Consider the following 25,050-nt stretch of genomic DNA (forward strand, 5'->3'; position numbering starts at 1 on the left):
TGGCTCAAGTGGTAGAGCGCTAGCCTTGAGCTGAAGAGCTGAGGAACAGCGCCCAGGCCCAGAGTTCAGGCCCCATGACCGGACCCAAAAAAAAAGAAAAAAGAATTTCTGCTATATAATTTCCTCAGGTGTTATAAAGGCATTTTGTAGAGATCTATCTAGGCTTTAGTCTAAGGAAAAACTGTAGGGCAGATCTTCCTCATGGTTCTGTCAGAATTACACTGCTTTTCAAATTCCATGCTGATTTTTTTAACTTCTCTTTTAGATAGCTATGAAAGGTAGAAACAAATAAAAATTCATACCATAGTATAACTTGAAAAGAGAATGAGAAGGTTATAATTTTTAACTTATGAAGTAGAAGGTAACCAGGTTTTCTTTTATATGGTCATCCAAGAGTAGATAACTTCTACTTGCATGACTCCAACTCTGAAGGCCCAGACACAGTGTTAAAGGCCTCCACTTAGCCAATACCAACTTTCGGGGTGTGATCCAATAAAATGAACTCGAAAACATGTAAATAATAACTAATATGGAGTCTGGGGGTGTACTCAGTGGTAGAGTTCTTGCCTAGCATGCACAAGACCTTGGGTTGAATCTCTTTTGCGACAGAAAGAATTGGTATACTTACAGAAAATGAAGAAAACAGTCTGGTGGCCTGGTTTGATCCTCAACAGTCCGCACTCCCAGAAGGGACTTTTAATCACACTTCCAAAAGCATTCTGAGATCATATGCATAGAAAATGGAAAAAATGAAAAGTAAATGAGCTACCTCGGCAAACATTTCTGCTAGACTCTAAAATCAAAGCAAAAATAGAAAAGGACCTTTCTGTTTTATTAGCTTTAGACAAGCCCTCATATCTAAGAAGGTGAAACTGTACACTGTACCCTCTGAGACTTATAATTGCAGAGTCATCCAGGATTGCAAACAATCAAACAGTAAAATGCAATCAACAAATAAGCTCTCTGGAGAGTTATACCTATTATAATTCGCTTGTGCATCCAGGATTTCTGCTGCAAGTGCTGATCAGAATGGTAAACAGGATATTAAGTACTAATAAAAGAACAAATGAAGCAAGACTTGAACCAAAATCAATATCACAAACAATAACTTTAGAATAAAGGTTATTAAACAGTACTTAAAGGAGATTAGCTATGAAAAGTATAATGTTAGATGGCACCTAATTTCTATGTAGATTTTATACTGAAGTGGGGAACAAAATAACAAATTTCAATCTGTGATAAAAATGGATGTTTCCCCCTTAGGATTCTAAAGTTAATTGAACTAAAATTGTTTGACTTTTTGAATATCAGTTCATTTCTTTCCACAATTTGATTTTTAATTTTGTCTGGTTTGTGAGCCTTTGGGATTGTGATTTTTAATTACCTTCTAAAGAAATGAAGTTTTAGCCTAACATCTGTTTTTTTCAATGCACATCAACATCAGTCAGCAGTTGGCAAGCAATGGTCTATAAACTAAATCTAGCCTGCTACCTATTTTTGCATGACCTGTAAGCTAGGAGTGGCTTTTACACTTTAAATAGTTTTTTAATTATAGAAAGATGAGTAGAATTTCATGACATATAAAAAATACATGGACTTAATTATTGATGTCATTGTCTGTTTTTTTGGAACATAGCCACATTTATTCTTTTGTATACTGTCTGTATTATGAGAGTAGAGTATGACAGTACCTTGAAAATTACTTTACCTTGAGCAAAAGAAGCTGAGGGACAGTGCCCAGAACCTGAGTTCAAGCCCCAAGACTTGACAGAGACTCTGTAACCTGTAAACTCCAATGTAGGCCATGTACTACTGCAGAAAGAGTGCCAGCTGCCCCATCTGTGTCTTAGACCATGTTTGTGGTATTGCTCTTTCCACTAATACAGCTTCCTAATGCAGTCAGATTCCTTACCTAAGTGATTATACTTATTTCTGCAGATTCATGAGTCTCTATTCAGAGAAGAAATCTTTAGACTTCAGGACTCACTTGATTGATGATTTGGTTATTCAATGATAATGTGGTTAACGTTCTCTAGAAAAACATTTTCTTTCCAAACTCAATTATTCCTCATGTTGAGCAAATATGTAGTTTAGATCCTTGAATTGTAATGTTGATTCCATAGTTCATGCCTATAATATTAGCTACTCCGGAGGCTGAGATCTGAGGATCAAAATTTTAAACCAGCCCAGGCAGGAAAGTCTATGAGATTCTTATCTCCAATAAACTACTCAGAAAACTAGTGCTGTGGCTCTAGTGGTAGAGTGCTAGCCTGGAGCAGCTCAGAACAGTGTTCAGGTCCCAAGCTCAACCCTCATGACTGACAAAATAAATACGTAAATAAAACTAAAAAAATTGATCCAGGAAGTGGCGCTGTAGCTCAAGTGGTAGAGCACTCGCCTTGAGCTGAAGAGCTGAGGGACAGCACCCAGGCCCAGAGTTCAAGCCCCACGACCAACCACAACAACAAAAAATTGATCCAAAGGGCTGGGAATGTGGTTCAGTGGCATGCCTTGCATGCATGAGGCCCTGGATTCAATTCCTCAGCACCACATAAACAGAAAAAATCAGCATTGGCGCCATAGCTCAAGTGGTAGAGCTCTATCCTTGAGCTGAAGAGCTGAGGGACAATGCCCAGGCCCAGAGTTCAAGCCCCAGGACCGGGAAAAAAAAAATTGACCCAAAGATTTTTTAACTAGTATTTTTAAGTGAATTGGTTAAAGAAGATACAATAGTATTCCATATTAATAGTCCAGTATTTGTTACATATATTCCATTATAGTTAAATTGGCTTTCTTGTTATTCTTTGTTTCATTTCTGATTTTTAGTACCACAAAATCATCTGAGTACCTATATATAGAGATTTTCACAAAGAAAACCTTGATGCAGTAACACTTTTCCTAGCTTACAGATCAGCCTGTGACAGAGCTGTACCTTGTTTTTTCCGTCTCTAAGAATACATTTAATGGTACTTCTTTCTTTATCAAACATACTTACTACAAGCTGCAATATTTTCTACACCTAAGAATGTTGCCAAATGTTGGGTGTAGTGATGCCTGCCAGATGGTTGCACACAAAGGCCCAAATGTTCTGCTTTACTTTGTTCTCAGGAACTTTGATAGGAAACAGACAAGATATCTGTGATCTGAAAAGATAATTCTGTCTTTTTAGTTTGCTTTAGATATCTACTCCTTAAATTATTCTCATAGTTATGATTTAAAGGGTTTTGCTGTGGTCTAACTTAAATTTATGCCTCACTTTAAGAAAACGAAGCAACAATAATATGATTTAAGTTTTTTGTGTTTTTTTTTTCCAAGTATGGGGTACAAATGTCCCAGTTCTTGGCTGCATTCAGAACTTGATATATAATTCTATGGCCTTTATTCTCCTAATTAAGATGATTCTAATTATGTTGAAAAATATATATGGGAAGAAAAGAATCTGTCTTCTGATTTTTAACTCACCAGTAGAAATTATCCTGAAATTTCAGACACGTGCCTGTGCTCTGCAAGTTTTATCTGCCATCTTGGAAAGCTCAAAGCAATTTCTTTCTGTTGCGGAAGATACCAGTGACCACCGAAGGGCTTTCACTCCCTTTTCTGTAATGATTGCTTCCAGCATTAGGGAGTTGCACAGATGTCTTTTGCTGGCTTTGGTAGCAGAGTCATCTTCCCAGACCTTAACTCGGATAATTAAGGTAAATGTCCCAGGTTCCTTTGGGTTTCAGAGAGGGTTTTTCTGTTTCAATTTTTATGTAATATTTTGCATAGTCCCAAAGTAGCTCAATCTAATAATAGAATTAAGTAATAGTTTTATTAAAGACACTGTATTTGAAAGTCCATGTCCTATACTCTCTGTATGTCCACATGATTTATTAAAATGCTTTTAATAATACTTTATAATACTACTTTTGTGTTAAGGTACCAGTGTAGTAAGTCTGAAACAAATACTATTTTTTCAAAAGACAAAAAAAGAAAAAGACCAATTTTTATTAAGCATAAAAAACTTTTAAATTAAATGTTTAAAATGTTGTATCTTTGCTGGGCACTGGCAGCTCATGCCTGTAATCCTAGCTACTCAGGAGGCTGAGGATTGTGGTTCAAAGCCAGCCTGGGCAGGAAAGTCCATAAGAATCTTTTATCTTCAGATAACCACCAGAAAACCAGAAATGGAACTGTTGCTCAAAACGGTAGAGCACTTGCCTTGAGCAGAAAAGCTCAGGGACAGTTCCCAGACCCTGAGTTCAAGCCCTATGACCAAAAAAAAAAAAAAAAAAAAAGTTCTATTTGTGCTTATCAACTAATGAGCTTTTTAAAAAAATATTTTATAGTGCCTTGCAAATTTAGTATCAAATGTACCATATAACCGTCTGAAACTCAGCCTACTGACCAAAGTCTGGAACCAGATAAAGCCTTACATTCGCCACAAAGGTTAGTAGTGTTTTTTTAACTAATTGCTTTTTTATACCAATCAAATGTAGAATATTACTCGATTTTTTTTTATTGTAAAGATACTATACAGAGGGTTACAGTTACATGAGTGTATTACTCGATTTAAAAAAAAAATTCAAAGCATTTTTACAGCTCAGAGAGATCTTTATTTCTTCTCAGCTTTTCAAGGGTGCCAACTGAAAAAGTTGGCAACTTTTGACTCTAAACTCCAACAGAAAGATGTGAACTAAAGAATTCATTGTGAAATTTAATCTCTGTATGTTTTAGGACAGTGGTTAGAATATAACTTTAAAATTAGGAGTGAGCCAAGTGAAAGTGATTTCCTTCAAATGTATAATATCTTTTGGCAAAGGTAGATAGATGATGGATGGATGGATGGATGGTTAGATACCATCCTATAGTACAAAATCTAACTTCTTTAACATCATCTCCTCTAACATTTAGAGAAAATCATTGCTATCTATAGTCTTATTTCTTGTCATTTCCTGACTTACTCCCACAGATAATATCTATGTGCCATAAATACCTGCTTTTTGAATATTTGTTCTTTTGTTTGCAAGCTTTCAGATCTGATCATAAGACTCAAATGAGATACTGATAGGTAAATTTAAGTTGTATCCACTCTTTATACCAGTATGTAATATAGGCATATAGAAAAATAAGATCTGCCTTAAGATCTTTCATCACATTAGTGGCAAACAATATTTGAATACCCCAAGTCTCCTGACTCAGCCCCTGCTCATTCTATCACACTTGCTTTCTTTACTTGTGTCTTTAACTGAGGAAGAAAGGACCATGTCTCAAATGTCCTTTTCAACTGTCTGATTTTAAACTGCAGTAACTTTTCATTGTTAAAATGCTCAAACCTTATAATGCTTAGGAATAAATCTAAAACAATGTATGCAAATGTATATGAAGACTGTAAGGACTTGATGAAGGACATCAAAGAGCTAAATAAAATGAAGAGCTAGTCCACGTTTATGGATAGGAGAACTCAGTAATAGCAAGATGTTAGTTCTTTTCAACTTGGTCTATAGATTTAGTGTAATCCAAGTCAAAATCCAAGCAAGTTAGTCTGTGGATATCAGTAAGCTAAAGCTTATTTAGAAAGGCAACACAACAGTGAGGATTTTTTTCAGGACAAGTGTTAAGTGTTCATTATGTGCTACTGAGTCCTGGGATTATAAGCATATGCCACCACATCTGGCCAAATTTATATTTTACGTCACTTCAGTCTTTTTTGTGTTTTCTTTCTTCTTCATAATACTGAATTTTGAAGGACTCCCACGTCAATTGTCTTATAGAAGACCTAATGTTCTCTAATGTTCTCGATTGTTTCTTGATGATATCGCATGTATTTCCTGTGAACTGAAATTAGGTCTGGAAGTTTAATTAGATTTACTCAAACAAGCATGCCTGCACAAATGTTTACAATCATGAAAGTCGTTCCCACAGTTCTGCTTCCTTTCACAGATGTTAATGTCCGTGTGTCAAGTCTTACCCTCTTGGGAGCTATAGTGTCCACTCATGCACCTTTACCTGAAGTCCAGTTACTTCTACAACAGCCCTGTTCTTCTGGGCTCAGCAATAGCAATTCAGCAACTCCTCACCTCGGCCTTCCTGATTGGTGGAAGAAAGTCCCTGCAGGGCCCTCTCAGGAAGAAGCATCTGTTGGCTCACCTAAAGGCTCTGCAGAGCCCTGCTGGCTCATCCGACTTTGCATCTCCATTGTTGTACTGCCCAGGGAGGATTCCTGCTCTGGTAACAATGCTGGTTCTGCAGCAGGAAGCACCTATGAGCCATCCCCCATGCGACTAGAGGCCCTACAGGTAAGGAGGTTCCGTTTCCTGCTCTCTGAAAGGAAGTAGCTATTTCTTTTTTTCCCCCTAGTCATGGGTCCTGAACTCGGGCCTGGGTACTGTCCCTTAGCTCTTCAGCTCAAGGCTAGCACTCTACCACCTGAGCCATAGTGCCACTTCCGGCTTTTTCTGCTTATGTGGTTCTGAGGAATTGAACCCAGGGCCTCATGCATGCAAGGCAAGCACTCTACCACTGAACCATCTTCCTAGCCCATCCATTTCTTTTTCAGGTACATAAAAGTAATGTAAAAGCAAGACACGTACCAGCAGTATCAGTAGCAGGTGTAATTTCATGTGTAGGTGGTTTATTTTTGTTGTTCTGCTTAGAGGGATGTCCCTGGTTGTAAAATGTCAGATTCATTCCTTTTTGTCCCTTTTATTTGTAAAGCTATCGTAGTCATCCTAGGTGTTGTTTACTAAGTAGGAACAATAGTCATTCTGGAAAATTGTATGGCTATTTTTTTATTTCTGTTCAATATTGTCTATAAATTCTGTTTAGTCTTGTATCTGTTTAGTGAAGCAAAACAATTGTTCCTTCAAAGGAAGAAAACAATCCTAGATTTAAAAAAAAGGGGGGTGGCCTGGGAAGGTGGCTCAGTGGTAGAGTGCTTGCCTTGCATGCATGAGGCCATGGGTTTGATTCCTCAGCACCACATAAGCAGAAAAAACCTGAAATGGCGCTGTGGTTCAAGTGGTAGAGCACTTGCCTTGAGCTGAAGAGCTGAGGGACAGCACCCAGAGTTCAGGCTCCACATCCAACAAAAAAAACCAACCAACCAACCAACAAACAAAAACCTTGCTTTTTCTATACTTCAATATCAGACCTAGGTTTGATCCCAGCGGCTGCTACTAAATATCTGGATAAAATTAACTATATCCTTTAACATTTTTAACCTGTTGTCATCAGCTATAAATTCAATTACTTATCTCAAAGAATTGTTCTGAAACTTATTTGAGATAAATTAATGAAAAAACAATCAGAAACTATGATATATCATAGTTTCTGAATCATAAATTTCTGTACCATAAATTTATAATACATTTAACTGATAATATGTTAGCATAGGATCAGGATTTGGTCGTTTTTCATTTTATTCAGTATCAGATTTCAGACCCTTTGTAAGGGTAGCTGGTTTTTGAAATATTGAAGCAGTTTTCTAGATATGATAGCTTTGCCTTCTGATGATGGAGTTAATTCCTTGCTGTCTTTGTAGCTGTTGGCGCACCTGGCGAGGGGCTACTTCTCAATGGCCCAGCTCTACCTAATGGAGCTTGGTGAAGTGATTTGTAAGTGCATGGGGGAAGCAGACCCATCCATTCAGCTTCATGGGGCCAAGGTAATTTCATTTAAAGCCATGTGTGCTTTTTCTTAGAAGGAAACCTCTATTTTCAGTTCTTACCTATAAACCAAAAGAACTGATTTTGGTGTTAACAACTATAACTCTCATTTTGACTCCGCGAAAGACTTCCAATGCTATAGGGGTTTGTGAGAAAAGGTGGAAAATCAGTTAGCCATTACTTTTCTTCTTGATTTGAGGTGATCTCCAAACTGAAGTTGTTTTTACCTCCACAGTTTGAATGCTCTGTTTTAATGGTTACTTCTTTTTCTCTGGCAGCTTCTGGAAGAACTGGGTACAGGCTTAATACAGCAGTATAAACCAGATTCTCCCACAGACCCTGAGCAGAGAGTACCAGTCTTCTTGGTATGGAAACATCAATCCAGAGTGTTCTTTTTTGGTGCTTCAGCAGCACTTTTATTCTGAGACTCAGTGATAAAGTGCACAGTATGTTTTCTCTCAGAATCAAAAATTGTTACCTCAAGATGCAGCTCAGCGGTAGAGCCTTTGCTTAGCATAAATGAGACCCTGGGCTCAATCCCCAGCCTGGAAAAAAACAAAACCATGAAACTAACTGTTGTAATTCAGTGTATAGTAGGATTATATCTACATTGAATGAGGTTGAAGAGCCTTAGCTGGATTTAAGGTTTAGATTCTAATTGATTCCTGTTATCTCCTTGTGTCTCTGTTTTCATGCTTAAAGTGAAGACACTGCTATAGAATTCTCAGTCATGCAAGCAAAAGGATTTATTTTGAGTTGATGCCCTTTGAATATGCACTTCAGAAACACATGTGTACTATTACTACTGTCATTGCCGTCTCCATCCTCTTCCTCATTGTTGTCACTATTGCTGCTTGGCTTTATTGCACCACAGTCTCCTACTTGATAAAATGCAAAGATTTGACTAGGTCACTGTGGAAGAACTTGGGAAAGGGTTTACAAAAAGCTGCCATTTTAAGGAAACATGTCTCCTACCTAAGGTCAGATGTGTGTCTGTGTATGCAGTTATAACTGTATCTTTGCTCCAGGTGGTGACGTTCTGGACCATGATGCTGAATGGTCCTTTGCCCCGAGCCCTGCAGAGCTCAGAGCACCCGACTCTCCAGGCGAGCGCCTGCGATGCCCTGTCTTCCATCCTGCCAGAGGCCTTCAGCAGTCTGCCGGTAACAGCCTTTTCCTTACGTTCCAGCCATGTCCTGAGTCACGGGGCTCAAGTTTGATCCTTTTTTTTTCTTTTTTTTGAACCTTTTTTTTTTTTCTGGTTGTGGGACTTGAACTCTAGGTCTGGGCACTGTTCCTCAGCTCTTCAGCTCAAGGCTAGCGCTCTACCACTTGAGCTACAGCACAGCTTCCAACTTTTTCTGCTTTATGTGGTGTTAAGGAATCAAATCCAAGGCCTCATGCATGCAAGGCAAGCACTCTACCCCTGAGCCACCTTCCCAGCCCTTTTTGAACCATTTTCAACATTATCTCTGAGGAAAAAAGCATCTACTTGAGTTTGGGGAGAGGAGCAGATGAGAAAATAGAAAATCTTTCCGTGTTTTTCTGTGTGCTTCAGAAAGGAGGTGGCACTTGTACGCGAGCATCAGGCAGAGCCACTTCAGCTAGTTACCATACCCAGAGATCAGAAGGCCTCTTTCTACCTCTGTGATCACCTTTATTTCTCTAAAACCTAGTATTATCATCTTAAAATGGAAGTCGTGAGAAATAATGTAAATCATGTGAAAAAAAAAAACTTGGTATCTAGCTTAGTCTGTCTGAGATTCTAGATAATAAAAATATCATAGACTGGATGATTTCTAAACAGAACTTCATATAGGGGAGGCATATTGGGGATTGAGCTCAGATCCTCCTACATGTAGGCAAGTTCTCTTGATTTTGAGGTAGGGCCTCTCTACCTTCACTTAGGCTGACCTTGAACTCATGATCATGCTGCTTTTACCCAAGTTGCTGAGCTTACAGGCATGTACCACTAAATCCAGGTCCAACATTTATTTCTAACAGTTCAAGAGACTGGGAAGTGCCCACAGATTTGTTATCTGGTGAGTCTGGCTTTCTACTTCCCAGTTAGTGCCTTCCAGAGCTCTTGGTGTCTAGAGCCTCATTTGTAAGGATATGGAATCCCTGCTATGGGGGGCCTTGGGTCAGGCCTTCCCGACCCAATCACCTCTGAAAGGGCCTGCCACCTAATGCATTTTGGGATGATGTAAGCATTACTCTGCAGCAGTGTCCTAAATGTTCCCCTATAGTCCGCAGTGGTATTTATGTCTGCACTTGTATATGTAAGCATAGCTCTTAGAAAAAAGGCTGCATCCATGAACTAGAAGGATAATCCTGACCTAGTTCACATAGTTGATGGGTTCAGGAGAGATGCTGCAGGCGCCCTCCAGAGTGAGTGCTCAGCTACTCAGAATCGGAACCACACCTGCCTTTTACCAGGGAGAGCAGCCTCCAGATCACAGCCATGTTGCTCTTTAACCCTTGAATATGAACTTCAACATGGGCATGTATTTACTGTTGCTTTTCCTTTTGTCCATCTTCTGATTACAGAACGACAGACAGATTCTGTGCATCACAGTGTTGCTTGGCCTAAATGACAGCAGGAACCGTTTAGTGAAAGCCGCCACCTCCCGCGCCCTCGGAGTCTACGTGCTTTTTCCCTGTCTCAGACAGGTCAGAGCGAGCCTGCTTTGTTCTCCTGCGCCCCAGTCTTTTGTGGTTGTAGAGCTCCCATGTTGGGCAGTAAAGGAAATCGACTTATTTTGTAATCTGGTTTCCTTTAGTGTTCTTTAAATATAGTAAATACCTATCATTCATTTATTTTTAGTTATTAAGCACACTGGCTGAGTCACTTGATATCTAGTACATTTTAAAATTACTGAATGAATAAGAATGAAATGGGACATTCCCATTACTATTACAATTTGGATGAAATGAAATAGTAATAGTTTAGAAAGCTGATACAGAGGTTTACTAAGAAGGAAATAGAGCTCTCCCTTGCTATCACGTGTGGCATTTCTCTCACTGAAGAGGATATGTTTGGGGAAATGTACTCAGAACGTTTTTTCCTGGAGGTAAAAACCAGCCTCAGCACAGAGGTCACAGGTTCTGAGAGGCTCCCAGCAGTGAAGCCCAGCGGCACCTTGCCCATCAAGCCTCATGCCAAAGTACTGGGAGCTGCCCTTGGACTGTAGTGAGGGGCTAGCGTGCAATGTATAAGATGAGTAATTGGTTAAGTAAGTGACTTTTATTTTCCGAATTGAAATGTATAATCAAGGCTTTCTTTCTATCTTTATGTGAAGATAAATGTGAGAAGGCCAGAGGCAACCCCGTGAACTCCTAAAGTGATGCACTTGTTGGTTTGTCTTCCAGGATGCCATGTTTGTTGCAGACACAGCAAATGCCATATTGATGTCACTTCAAGACAAGTCTCTGAACGTTCGTGCCAAGGCAGCTTGGTCCCTGGGCAACCTTACAGATACTCTGATTGTCAACATGTAGGTGACTCAGCATTTGTCTCCTGAGTGACTTTTTTTTTCTTTTGAGACAGGGTCTTACTACTAGCCCTGGCTTAGACTTGTGATCTTCCTGCTTCAGCCTTTTGAGTGCTGGGATTATAGACATTTATCACCATGCCCAGATACTCTTGAGTGACTTCTCAGGCAAAAGTCCCAAGAGTGTGTCTTTCATCCCTACTATGAAAGAATTAGCAGGGACCCTCTCCATATTCTATAGTCAACCTTACTGCTCTTATTTTGTATTCCTTTAATAAAGTTAATAGCGGGGCTGGGAAGGTGGCTCAGTGGTAGAGCACTTGCCTTGCATGCATGAGGCCCTGGGTTCGATTCCTCAGCACCACATAAGCAAAAAGAAAAAAGTCGGAAGTGGCACTGTGGCTCAAGTGGTAGAGCACTAGCCTTGAGCTGAAGAGCTGAGGGACAGCGCCCAGGCCGGCCCCAAAAAAATAAAAAATAAAAATTAAAGTTAATAACTTGTTCTTAATATAAATCAGAAATACATTATGATATATACTAAGTACTATATGTAGGTATACATGTACATTACAGGAAGTATAAAAGAAGAAATCCAAGGCTAGGGGTATGGCTGACTGTAGTCCTGAGTTCAGACTCAAATACCACACACACACACACACACACACACACAACCCAAAACCTTAGTAATGGTTGCCATATTTTAAAAACATAGTGTTTGTATTTTTGTAAATAAAATATTCAACAGGTTAAAAAAAATACAAATAAGCCAGGCACTGGTGGCTCATGTCTGTAATCCTAGCTACTCAGAAGGCTGAGACCTTAGGATCATGGTTCAAAGCCAGCCCGTGCAGGAAAGTCTGTGAGACTCATCTCCAGTAAACCACCAGAAAACTGGAAATGGTGCTGTGTGTGGCTCAAGTGGTAGAGTGCTAGCCTTGAGCCCAGGCTCAGAGTTCAAGCCGCACAACCAACCAAAAAAAAAAAAAATCAAACTCGCAGGTGCCAGTGGCTCACGCCTATAATCCTAGTTACTCAGGAGGCTGAGATCTGAGGGTTGCTGTTCGAAGCTAGCCTGGGCAGAGAAGTCTCTGTGAGACTCTTAGCTCCAATTCATCACTGGATGTGGCACTGTGACTCAAAGTGGTAGAGCGCTAGCCTTGAGCAAAAGAGCTCAGGGACAGCACCTAGACCCTGACTTCAAGCCTGACAACCAACAAAAAAAATCAAATAGCATAAATGGGTGTTCAGTATAAAACCTCCCTCCTACCCTGCTGCCTTCCTGTGCAGTCACTGCTGTGTGATGAGTCTTTAGCCATTCCCCTGTTCCTCTGCATCTGTTTTAGCACTTAAGCTTGTAGGCCTCTGGAAGCAGTGACCATGTTTGTGCACAAAGTTTCTGTTCTGAGATATTCCCTTTGGATACATTCCTAGATAGGAAACTCCTGAGTCAGATAGTACATGCCTGTAATCCCAGCACTCAGGAGACCGAGGCAGGTCAATCATGAGTTCAGGGCCAGCCTGGGGTATATCAAAAGACTCTCTCTCAAAACAAAACATACTATGAGTTCTTGCTGTGTTCTGAACAGATTTGTTAAGCTCTTTTTCCAAAGTTTTCATAGTTATACTTAATGAATATCTTTTTATATGCTTATATTTTAAGTAGAGACTTCTTTTAACGTGTTTTGTGTGCTTTGGGTGGAACAGGGAAACACCAGACCCGAGTTTCCAGGAAGAATTCTCTGGACTCCTGCTCTTAAAAATGTTGCGATCGGCGATAGATGCTTCCAAGGACAAAGACAAGGTAGACTCCCAACAAAACCTAGTATTGCTTGTTAGACCCTGTGATGCTGGAAGCTCCCACCATGTGCTATGATGGGCCTCTAGCTGTCTTGTGCTCAAAGCATGCAGAAAGTGTGCGCAAAGTGTAAAATGGCCCGTATTACACCCACACAGTATTTTGATTTATTGTATTTGTTTTAATAGTCATCCACTGTTTTCTTCACCCCCTCAAAAAAAAAAGCCTCAAACACCTTTTAGATGGAATTAACAATAAGGGGCCCCTGACTTTGAATGTCCTTTATTGCATAGATAGGGAGACCTTACTGTATTGTCTAGCTTCTCTCCAGGTTACTGCAACATGGAAGTCCTTGTGAACGTGTCACTTGGAGATCCTTTATGGTAAAGCACCTAGTACAGGACCTCTCCAAATTAAGAGCTTAATTTACTCCAGTGGTTCTGAAAACCTGGTAATAGTAGTCAACTGTAAAGCAATTCAGCCAGAATTCTGGCCTCAGGGTCTGGAAGTTGGTATAAAAACAAACCCCAAACACCTGCCTAGATGAGTCTCCTATGCTGCAGAAGTTAAGAGCTCTGTGCAGTAGAACCCAAAGGGCTACAGTTAGGAGCCTAGCTCCTCCTTGCCTTGCTGTAGACCAGCGGGGTTGGTAGGCCTCAGGCCTCATTTCTAAAATCTCTAAGATGCAGGCTAGCACTAAAAATCTTGGGGAAGGGATTGGGAAAGTGGCTCAGTGGTAGAGTGTTTGTCTCGCATGCATGAGGCCCTGGCTTTAATTCCTCAGCACCACATAAACAGAAAAGGCCGGAAGTGACGCTATGGCTCAAATGATAGAGCACTAGCCTTGAGCTGAAGAGCTGAGGGACAGCGCCCAGGTCCAGAATTCAAGTCCCACAATCGACCAAAAAAAAAAAAAATCTCAGGGAGGGACTTTGCTTTTTTTTTTTTTGCCAATCCTGGGGCTTGAACTCAGAGCCTGGGCACTGTCCCTGAGCTTCTTTTTGCTCAAGGCTAGCACTCTACCACCTGAGCCACAGTGCCACTTCTGGCTTTTTCTATTTATGTGGTGCTGAGGAATCAAACCCAGGGCCTCATGCATGCAAGGCAAGCACTCTACCACTGAGCCACATTCCCAGCCTATCAGGAAGGGACTTTGCAAGACCTCCACTTTCTGAGGGCTCAGGAGGTTAACAGACATGGCCTTTCAGGCCTCCATACCTTTCCAGGATACATTAACTCTCTCTTGCTTAGAGAAATCTGTCTCTGTCCTGGAGCTTGAACTCTGGGCTTAGGCACTGTACTTGAGGCTAATGCTCTATTTGGCCCAGAGCTCTGCTCCACTAGGCTCTCCTGAAACATCTCTGACAAAACAAATTTCTAAAGCTGTTTATTACATCTTCTAGGTAAAAAGCAATGCAGTCCGTGCCCTTGGAAATTTGCTTCATTTTCTGCAACCCTCGCATATAGAAAAACCGAGATTTGCTGAAATCATTGAGGAATCTATCCAGGCCCTGATTTCTACTGTTCTTACTGAGGCTGCCATGAAAGTGCGGTGGAATGCTTGCTATGCGATGGGAAATGTATTTAAAAATCCTGCTCTTCCACTCGGTAAGAACATCCCCTCTCCTCTGATGAAGCACCTCTTTGGAAAGCACGTGCCAGTCTACCCAGTTGTTAAGGACATTGATTACAATGTCCTCTGTCACAGTGTTACAGAGGATCCCTGGGGTCCATTCCCTGCTCTGATCACATGAGATTACATCTTAACACTGTGGCACACGCCTCCTCCACTTCTCCTCTCATACCCCACTTCTTGCTAAGCCTTCACTACTTATAGGGACTGTGGATTCTTCCTAGGAACAGCCGCATGGACCTCCCAGGCTTACCATGCCCTGACATCAGTGGTGACATCATGCAAGAACTTCAAAGTGCGCATCAGATCTGCTACAGCCCTTTCTATCCCGAGCAGGAGAGAGCGGTACGGGTCTGTGGAGCAATACGCTCAGATCTGGAAAGCATTGCTCACTGCCTTGCACAAGAGTGAAGACACCACGGACTTCCTGGAATTCAAGTACTGCGCCAGCCTGCGGACCCAGATCTGCCAGGCACTGATTCACCTCCTGAGCCTGGCTGGCCCCTCAGATCTGCCCTGCATCAAAGAAACTCTTGAGCTGAATGGGGATATGGTCCAACCCTTTATCCTGCAGTTTTTGAAGTCAGGAGACAAGGGAGATGACTCCAGAGCAGCCCACACAACACAGGAACGAGACCAAATGATCAGAACGGCCCTGCAGCACATAAGCAGTGTGCAAGCACTGGCTGGAGACACAGCAAAAGGGGCCATCGTGGACTTCTTAGACAATATCCTGAGTATTTACTGTGATTCCTCAGGATCACAAGTGACACTCTTTGAGTCATCGAATCGGTGACTGTACCACCCCACTTTCCAGAGGTCATGTTTGGAAATAGGAGGCCCAGGCTTGAGTGCATGTTAGGTGGGGTTTAATCTTAGGGCAGGACCAGCCCACCTACCCCATTTAGAAGGAATTAACAGCTGTTTGAGTTCTCTGCAAAAGGCTTGGCCACTGTGGAGAGTAGGTCCACTACACAGGCAATGGTCAGGCTGGCTGGAACCTCCACCCTGGGCAAGCAGGAGTCGGGGTATGCTGTGGCTGAGCAGATCAGAGGTCTCAGCAAAAAAAAAAAAAAACATAGAAAGACTTAGGAATTAGAATGTTGTAGGTGTGTCTCCAAGAATTGGCATTTTCCTAGTAAATGGATGAAAAACATTTCTGTCATGTCTTCTTTTCACTAAGCAGCCTCCATAGAATTCGTGAGCAGAGCAGATGCTGGCCCGGCCTATCACACTCATCCAAACTCCTCATACCACCAGCTTCAAAGACCAGAGCCTGTCTCTCCCCTCCGCCTTCCCTCCCCCCACCCCAAAGAGGGGCTCAGCCTTCAGCACAGTTCTCCAAGCCTGTTGTTACTTTGTAATTTGTGCCCTGGTTACAAAGAGTTTTTCTTTTTTGTTTTTTGTTTTGGTGATGGTGGTGGTGGTCACAGGGCCTGAACTCTGGGCCTGGGCACTGTCCCTCAGCTCTTCAGCTCAAGGCTAGTGCTCTACCACTCGAGCCACAATGCCACTTCCTGCTTTTTCTGCTTATGTGGTGGTGAGGAATCGAATCCAGGGCCTCATGCATGCAGGGCAAGTACTCTACCACTGAGCCACCTTACCAGCCCCAAAGAGAGGTTTTTAAGTTAAATTTTGATAACATGAAAGTAATTTCTTGCCAAATAATTATTTACATATAGACTTTTTTGTCTCTTGACTGTCAACAATTTATTGGAATTCATCTCTATTAGAACTTAAGGGATAGGACTGGGAAGGTGGCTTAGTGGTAGAGTGCTTGCCTTGCATGCATGAGGCCCTGGCTTTGATTCCTCAGCACCACATAAGCAGAAAAAGCCAGAAGTGGCACTGTGGCTCAAGAGGTAGAGCACTAGCCTTGAGCTGAAGAGCTGAGAGACAGCGCCCAGGCCCAGAGTTCAGGCCCCACAACTGACAAAAAAAGAAAAAGAAAAATTCAGGGATATATTGAAGGATTCCACACTTGCATTTGACATGGGTAAGAATCAGGATACACAAGACGGGTGCTGCCAATTACTGTTCTTTAGCTTGAAGAATTTAAGGTCATGTATGTACATTTTTTCTTCTTTGCCCTTCCCCTTTGTCCTCTAAACTGCTGTCTAGTCAGTGATTGAAGAACAGAGCCGCCAGGCTCACCAGTCTTCGTTTCCCAGTGATAGAGAACCAGTTTCCAAAGAATTAGAACAAGTAAAAACACTCAGCTAGAACTCTTTGGAAACTTGCTCTTCTTTGGAAATGATTCTGAAGTGGATTCCTCGCCATTCAGGAGGCTGAGATCTGAGAATCAAGGTTCAAAGCTAACCCAGGGACATGATTCTATGAGACTCTTATCTCCAAGTAACTAGGAGAAAGAAGCCAGAGATAGTTGTGTGGCTCAAGTGGTAGAATACCAACGTTAAGTGAAAAGCTAAGGAACAGCACCTAGATCCTGAGTTCAAGGCCTCTGCACTAGCTAGCACACACATGTGTATGCACGGGCACGTACACACACACACACATGCTGCTGCTCTACCATTTGAGCCACATCTTTCCTTCCTGCCTTTTGGTGGTTAATTGGAAATAAGAGTCTCGGGCTGGGAAGGTGGTTCAGTGGTAGAGCGCTTGCCTTGCATGCCTGAGGCCCTGGGTTCAATTCCTCTGCACCACATAAGCAGAAAAAGCTGGAAGTGGTGCTGTGGCTCAAGTGGTAGAGTGCTAGCCTTGAGCTGAAGAGTTGAGGGACAGCGCCCAGGCCCAGAGTTCAGGCCCCACGACCCACCACTGACAAAAAAAAAAAAAAGTCTCACAGACTTACCTTCCCTGGCCGACTTCAAACTATGATCCTTAGATCTCAGCCTCCTGAAGTAGCTAGGACTACAGGCATGAGCCACCAACATCCAACTGAACGCCAGTCTTGAGCAAAAGAGTTAACCAAATGCACAAGGTCCTGAGTTCAAGCCCCACTACCAGCACACACACACACAAAATTCAGAGTCTGGCGTATAACCACCATAAAGCAGGGGGAAAGAGGAGTTTCTCCCTAAATCAGTGTGTCGTAAGGGAACATTTCCATCCAGCAGTTAGGAAAGACCAGGCAAAGGAAGAAGTCAAACTGACAGTCGGCTTACCAGCTTCTCCCCTCTAATGTTTCCTGTCCCAAACTCAAAAACTGACCAAAATGACAGGTGGTACCCGAGGCACACAGCCAGAGCTGGAAGCCTTGTCTCTGGCCCCTATAGATCAGAGGAGGGGACCTCTGGCTTGTTGACCTCTGCCCAAAGAATAGGCTGCAGCAGCAAGCAAGCACTGCCCTGTCCTTCCTCTCTTTCCTCTTTGACTTGGCCACAGGGAGACTGTCAGAAATTGAATGGCACACTGGGACTCTGGTTCCTTTTCCCCGCCACCACTATCACAGAGAGAAAAAAAAGTGACTACATCTTGTTGTACAGATCACATCTGTCCACCCATGGCCAGCACTGCACCACACAATATCCTTGAGCATTTTTGCTCAAGGCTAGTGCTCTACCATTTGAGCCACACCTCTACTGCTGGGGGTTGGAGGGGAGGAGAGGGAGGGAGCTGTTGGTTGGGGTTAATTGGGGATAAGTGTCTCATGAACTCCCTTGCCTGAGCTGTCTTCAAACTACAGTTCTCAGATTTCAGCATCCTGAGTAGCTAGGATTATAGGTATGAGCCACTAATACCAAGTTCACTTGTCCATTCTTTTTTAAAGCGCAAGAAACAGCCGGTCCTGGGTACCCAGAGTATAGGTAAATTATAGCAGTGTGGTAGAATGGCCAGTAGATGGAGACAGAGGACATAAAAACACCAAGCTTTTACCATTCCTGTCTCTGGCTGGTATCAGACTGTTTCCATTAGCAACAATGGCCCAAACCTGGCTGCAGTTAAAATCACCTGGAGGGACTTTCAACTATTCCTGGATCCCTACTGACACTGAGTTTAGTGGTGAGGGATATGATCTTGCCACTGGAAATATTAAAAGTTGCATGAGGGATTCCAATTTGAGGCTTCTGAACAGTGGTCCCAAGCTGGCGGGGGTGGGGGTGGGGGTGGGAGGGTGGTTTGCAAAATTACTTTGGGGACCCAAGATGTTATCTTCATTCTTGTGAGAGTCAGAATGTGTTCTGAAGTGATTATGTAACAAAATTGAGTTCTCTGTCTCTCTCTGTTTCTCTCTCTCTCTCTCGATATATATACATATACATATATCTCCCTATATATATAGTCAGGACCACACATGATGCTAATACATCAGAGAAACTATACACACCAAATGTTTAGAGAAAAAATTTGTGAGGTGCTGGGCTGCAACCCAGGGCCTGATACATGCAAGTTCTGGACCACTGAATGACATCCCAAAATCCTAAGGGAATTTTTATGCCAGTATTGGGGCCTTTCACTATTGCTTAGTTGCTTGTTTTCTGTGGGCTTGTTTGTTTGTTTTACTGATGGCTTGCACTCTACTACATGAGCCACAGCTCCATTTCCAGCTTTTTGCTGGTTAATTGGAGATGGGAATCTCACAGACTTTACTGCCCAGGCTGGCCATGAACCATGATCCTTAGATTATACATGTGAGCCACCAGTGCCTCAGCTTATAGGAGAAAATTCTTTATTGAGAGGAACAAACCATTGGCTGTATTTTTCTTCAGGAAATGGAGATAAGATTTGCATGGAGCAGTCTTCCCCCACCATCCCCCACTGTGTTTTCTCTCTAGAGCTGTACAGGCTATACTGGCTGCTGAATTTTGGCAAGTCTTCTATTTTACTTAATGATAGGTCCTGATCATTTATGGTTTTTCCATAACAACTGTAACAACTAGATAATAGTCCATTGTACTGAAGTACAGTGGTTCCACAATTCCCTATTGTTGGGTGTTATTCTCCATTTTTTCAGCTGATTTATATATAATTCTTATTTGCTACTGCCGTTCTTTGTTTTGTTGTTACAGTCATTTTATTTTTGAGAAAAATCACACTGTGTAGCCCAGCCGGGCTTAAATTCACAACCATTCTGCCTTAATCTTCCAAGTTCTGGGATTACAGGTGTGTACCATCATACCAGCTACATAACTCACTAGTAAGCATTTTAATCTTTGGTGCGTGATGTACAGCTGATGGAACTCTATGACTTTTAAATCACTTAAAGCCAGTTGTGTCTGCACCACTGATCTAACAATCCCTCCTTCCCACAGCTCCGGGATGCCTCTGTGTTCCTACACTACATTCTTATGTTCCCGAGATCCATGCATGGCCTTCCTTGGTCCATCTGTCCATCTTTCCCGCTGCTTCTCCTTTCTCATGCAGGATCCAACCTTTTACAATGTGATGACTAGAAGACCACTGAACAAGGCTTACTTGGTTCCTGGGCTGCATAGGACTTACCCGCCTTCTGCTGGGAAATGTAAGCCGTCGCTAATTATCACTGCACATTGACTACGGACTTATAAGGCCTTTTCTATTCCAGAGGCAAACTGTTTTGAAGACTGTAGAACCCACTCTCCTAGCAGGACGGAACTGCCTGTGGTAACTAGTGCAACAGCACAACTGGACTCCTTTCACAGTGCTCCTCTCGTGCAAGTAAAGTGTCCCCAGCATGCGCTGAGCAGCAGAGAGGAGTTGAGTGGTTTGCAGGGCACCATAAGCAGAGACTTTGAAGCTCCTGCAGGAAGGGAAGGAGAGGAGAGCTCAGTGGGCAGTAGGCAGGTGAGCTACTTGTGACCCAAAGGAACATTTACAGCACTCAGCCCCCTCACCCCCACCCCACCACTTAGTAAGAGCCAGGCAGCCGCCACAGGGTTTATGTGGTGGTTTACTTCTGTTTTGTTTTTGCTGGGGGTACTGGGGCTTGCACTCAGGGCTTCTCACTCTCTCTTGGCTTTGTTGTTACTCAAGGCTGGCACTCTACCACTTGAGTCACAGCTCCACATCTGGCTTTTGGGTGATGCCTTGGAGATAAGAGTCCCCCACATTTTTTCCGGCCAGACTGACTTTGAACCGTGATCCTCAGATCTCAGGTTCCTGAGTAGCTAAGATGATAGGCGTGAGTCCCAGCTCCCTGTCCTGCTCCAGGCTTTGCAGATGCATATAGAAGTGTAATCCTGGCTTTGGCCCTGAGGAGCTCTTCGGTTCAAGGACTGCAACAAGCCCACTGCTGTGAGGCAAACCTGGGAGGGGAGGTTGAGGCAGAGATCAGCATCGGGCCTGAGGAGCGTCCTGAGCAGCCTGCCATGGAGAAGGAAGGGTCAGGATCAGCGGTTGGCCTTCCTCGAGGAGGATGAAATGGTGAGAAGAAGCCCCAGGCAGGAAGGCAAGGCCGCCATGCTCAAGGCTCAGCATGGAGAATGGGCGGAGTTCCCGAGTGCTAATCCAGGGAGCCTGGGCTGTGTGGGAGGACTTCTAGAAGTATTTATGGAACCACCATCAGATTGCCTTAGGGAAAGCACCCAGGGACAGGCCTGAGCATGGATGGAAGTAAGGAGGTCACCTTCTCCCTGATGGCTGCACCAAAAAGCTTTAGGAAGCCCTGCCCACCTGCAGGAGGCTGTGGTCACTGAGCTGGAGTTCAGTACCCCAGGACATTGACACACCTTCTCCTAACCTGATGTGCTACTGAGGGCACCCACTGGAAGGGGATCAGGGTTAGGAGGCACCTTGGGTGCGCAGTGCAGCACAGACTAAGGAGGAAAGCACTAGTCCTGGGGGCCTAGGCTGAGAAGAAGGGAGACCTTGGCCGGCAGTAATCTGGAAAGGTTACAGCAGAGTTCTCATGGGACCCTACAACTCCTTAAGGGGAATGAGGGTGTTATGTGTGCACACGATGCCCAAAGCAGCCTTCTGTGTAGGGCCCATCGGCCAATCAACAGAACATGGCTGTGTATTCTGCTGATTCTTCAGCTACAGAAATAATGAAACACTAATGTGCTGTACAACATGAGTGAGCCTGAAAGCATTCTTAAGTCAAAGAAGCCAAGTCACAAATCGCCTAGGATTCCATTCAGGTGAAATGTCCAGAACGGGCAATGCTGGCAAGTTGGAAAACAGATGAATGCTTGCTGGGGAACTGGGAGAAATACAGCAAGTGTAAGAAGTCAGAGGTGATGAAAATACTCTAAAATTGTGATGGTGGGTTCATACCTGCGTAAATACACCAAAAGCCACTGAATTGTATCCTTGAAATAGTTGAATTGTACGGCACGTGAATCACACCCTTTCCATAAAGAGGAAATGAGAAAGAGTCAAGCAGAATCCTCAGATTAGATTTAATGCCTGAGTGTAAAAAAATAAAGTATCATAAATCAGACAAGAGAATAAGAGGGTATTGCTTAATCATTTCACTTATTTATTTAGCAAATAAGATTTTTTTTGAGCACCAGACAGTAGGGAAATGCCAGTGAATAAGACAAAAAGAAACAAAAGTAAGATCCAGTAAATGAATTTGCGAGAAAGGTCTTCCATAGAGCCTGGATAGAGGACAGAACATACTGGATACCGCCTGTGGCTTTACATGAGGTGCTCAGGAAAGGCCTACCTGGGAAGATGACCTTTGAGCAGAGACTTGAAGAGGTGAGGGGTGAATTTGGGGTTGTCCAGGGGAGGAGCATTCCAGGCAGATGGCACGCACGGTGCATGGGGTACATTGCAGGAACAGCCGTTAAGCTGTTCTATGCATTGTGGGATGGTTAGTCTCACCCTTGACCTCTACTTAGAAGATGTCAGAAAGAACTTCTACCCTAGTTGTGACAACAAAAATAACCCTGGAAGCCAGGTGCTGGTGGCTCACACCTGTAATCCCAGCTACTCAGGAGGCTGAAATCTGAGGGTCATAGTTCAAAGCCAGTGTGAGCAGCAAAGTTGGTGAGACTCTTATCTCCAATTAACCACCAGAAAACTCACAGTGGTGCTATGGCTCAAAGTAGTAGAGCACTAGCCTTAAACAAAAAAAGCTCAGGGACAGTGTCCAAGCCCTGAGTTCAAGTACCACCACCACCAAAAAAAAAAAAATAATAATCCCTGGCCACCACCAAATATTCCCTCTCTCCTGAGTGAGGAAACATGTGCAGTTGAGAATCGCTGTTCTAGGTATAGGGGATGTGGGCTCAGAGCTCAGTGCTAACGAAGCTGGATTTGCAGTATCTGTGGGCCTCGCAGGATAAGATGTCTCTTGAGGGGAACACGGCGGGGACACAGGGTGCTCCATCATCTTCACACTCAGAGACCTTTGGGATGAGTGTGACAGAAAAAAAAGAAGCAACACCCAAAGGGTCTATTAAATTTCACTTAATTCTCAGAGTGCACATTATGCTAGAGGCATGAGGGACACACACATACACACACACAAGCTGGAAGTAAAGGTATGTCTCAAGTGGTAGAGCACTCTACTGCAGGGTTGTAGTTAAAGCTAATTCTTCACTTGGCACTTGATGGAGATTTGAGAAGAAATCACTAATTCCTTCTTGAAATCCACAAACTGGAACCTCAAACATCTCCCGAATGCAGCCAGTTGATCACGCTGGGTCCCCCTCGATCCCATTGTCCTGACTGGACCCTGATTAACCTGCCCCACTCAGTGATGATTGAATGAGTGCACTGAATAAGTAGGTCTCTTTTGTTGGTGGTGGTGGTCATGGGGCTTGAACTCTGGGCCTGGGCGCTGTCCCTCAGCTCTTCAGCTCAAGGCTAGTGCCCTACCACTTGAGCCACAGTGCCACTTCCAGCCATTTCTGTTTATGTGGTGCTGAGGAATTGAACCCAGGGCCTCATGCATGCAAGGCAAGCACTCTACCACTGAGCCACCTTCCCAGCCCAATAAGTAGGTTTCTATTTAGGGTCCAAGTAATGCTGTATTTCTTCCTGTAAACTTTTATGTGTATGCATGTGCCTGTGCCCGTACTTGTACTATTGCTTGAACTGAGAGACTGGGTGCTGGCCTTTAGCTCTTTTGCTCAAGATTGACCTTCTGCCACTTGAGCTACAGTACCTTCACTTCTGGCTTTTTGCTAGTTCATTGGAGATGAGTCTCACACTCCTGCGTGGGCTGGCTTTGATCCTTAGATTTCAGCCTCTTGAATAGATGCGGTTGTATGCAAACGCCTCTCACATCTGGCTTGTCCAACTTTTAGTAGGTGAATTTTGAAACCAGGTCATTCCTGTTCAGGCTGCCGTGGTCTTGTTCCCAGTGTTCGGAAGCTGTCTCCATGACATTTGCTTGGGCTGCCTGCACCAGTCGACAGGCTTGGTTCCCTCTTGACTTAGCTTGTCTGAGCCAATGCTCCGCCCGGCAGCCTGAGGCCATTCCTTCCTCTTCCGGAAGGAGCTTTTGGAACAAATCTAGGGGTCAGTCCAGAGCTCGGGAGCTAGGCCTCAACTTACAAAGCCTTTTTATAGTGCGGTTGCATGAGTAAGCAGTTGGCCTCCTGCGCTAAGAAAGGGTTTGTTTGTTCTCCAAGCCACCTTGTGTCCTCAGAGCTCACAGTGACTCTGGAAAACATACCTCTGCCCTCCTGAGAGGGCTTTGAAATCACCAGGGTGGTGTGGGTGCTCTTGTCAAAAGGGACAATTGTAAGGAAAGCCGAGCTCCATCATGCTACTCTGTTCACCCTTCTGTTTCGAAGCCAGCTGATCCCTATCTTGTTGCTTTCCTTCCCACTCATAGCAGGGGCCCATGCAGACAGCACGTGTCTCTTGCTTTCCATTGATGTCAGCAGTGGTAATGATTAAGGGGAAACCACTCCATTCACAGCTCAGACCATCATTGTGGCGCACGCCTTCCAACTTTCTCCAGAACTTGCCACTGGAGAGCATGGGGATGAAATATAAATTATGCCTTCCAGCAGGGGCTCAACATGTCTGCCAGACTCCTCAGGAGGTAGGGGTGGAAAGGCTGTCCTTAAAGCAGCCCAGAACAGGTATCTTGCTATCCTTCCCAGTGGCACCAAAAGGAAAACTGAAGGTTTTTTTTGTCTTTTTTATTTTTATTTTTTGTTGTATGTTTTGTATTGTAAAAATGCTGTACAGAAAGGTTACAGTTACATGAGCAAGGTATCGAGTACATTTCCTATTGAGCCTTGTTGCCTCCTCCTTTGTTTTCCCCCTACCATCCCTTCCCTCCCACCTCCACAATATTACCGTGCCCCTGCCCAGCCGAAGTTGTAAAATATCTTAATCATATCCTAGCTCGTGATGTTCAGGGTAGATGGCCAGGAGTAGTTTAGCTGGTTTGTAAAGAAGATCAATGTAGTTTTTTAAGGAACCTCCCGACAGCATGATTGTAGTAGTTTACATTCCTACCAGCAGTGTAGCAGGGTTCCTTTTACCCCACACCCCTGCCAGAATATGTTGTTCAAATTCACAATGTTGGCCAAGCTAACTGTGGTAAGATGGAATCTCAGAGTTGTTTTGATTTTCATTTCTTTAATGGCCAGGGATGATGAGCATTTCCTCATGTGGTTCTTTGCCATTCTT

The 25,050-nt window shown here is 43.3% G+C and overlaps 1 protein-coding gene across 1 annotated transcript in view; it reads left to right on the forward strand.

The window, feature by feature from the left end:
• The window catches only part of Heatr6 (HEAT repeat containing 6), a 33,921-nt gene extending 18,197 nt beyond the window's left edge, over nt 1-15,724 (forward strand). The window contains exons 9-19 of the mRNA XM_013013073.1: nt 3,489-3,695; nt 4,329-4,428; nt 5,923-6,278; nt 7,523-7,645; nt 7,925-8,011; nt 8,675-8,809; nt 10,197-10,319; nt 11,019-11,143; nt 12,845-12,941; nt 14,339-14,543; nt 14,793-15,724. Of these exons, the coding sequence (XP_012868527.1) occupies nt 3,489-3,695; nt 4,329-4,428; nt 5,923-6,278; nt 7,523-7,645; nt 7,925-8,011; nt 8,675-8,809; nt 10,197-10,319; nt 11,019-11,143; nt 12,845-12,941; nt 14,339-14,543; nt 14,793-15,364 (2,130 nt within the window). The 3' untranslated portion in view covers nt 15,365-15,724. The remainder of the gene's footprint in view (nt 1-3,488; nt 3,696-4,328; nt 4,429-5,922; nt 6,279-7,522; nt 7,646-7,924; nt 8,012-8,674; nt 8,810-10,196; nt 10,320-11,018; nt 11,144-12,844; nt 12,942-14,338; nt 14,544-14,792) is intronic.
• The last annotated feature ends 9,326 nt before the right edge of the window (nt 15,725-25,050 follow it).

This window comes from Dipodomys ordii, unplaced genomic scaffold (assembly GCF_000151885.1).
Source record: "Dipodomys ordii isolate 6190 unplaced genomic scaffold, Dord_2.0 Scaffold19, whole genome shotgun sequence".
Taxonomy (NCBI): domain Eukaryota; kingdom Metazoa; phylum Chordata; class Mammalia; order Rodentia; family Heteromyidae; genus Dipodomys; species Dipodomys ordii.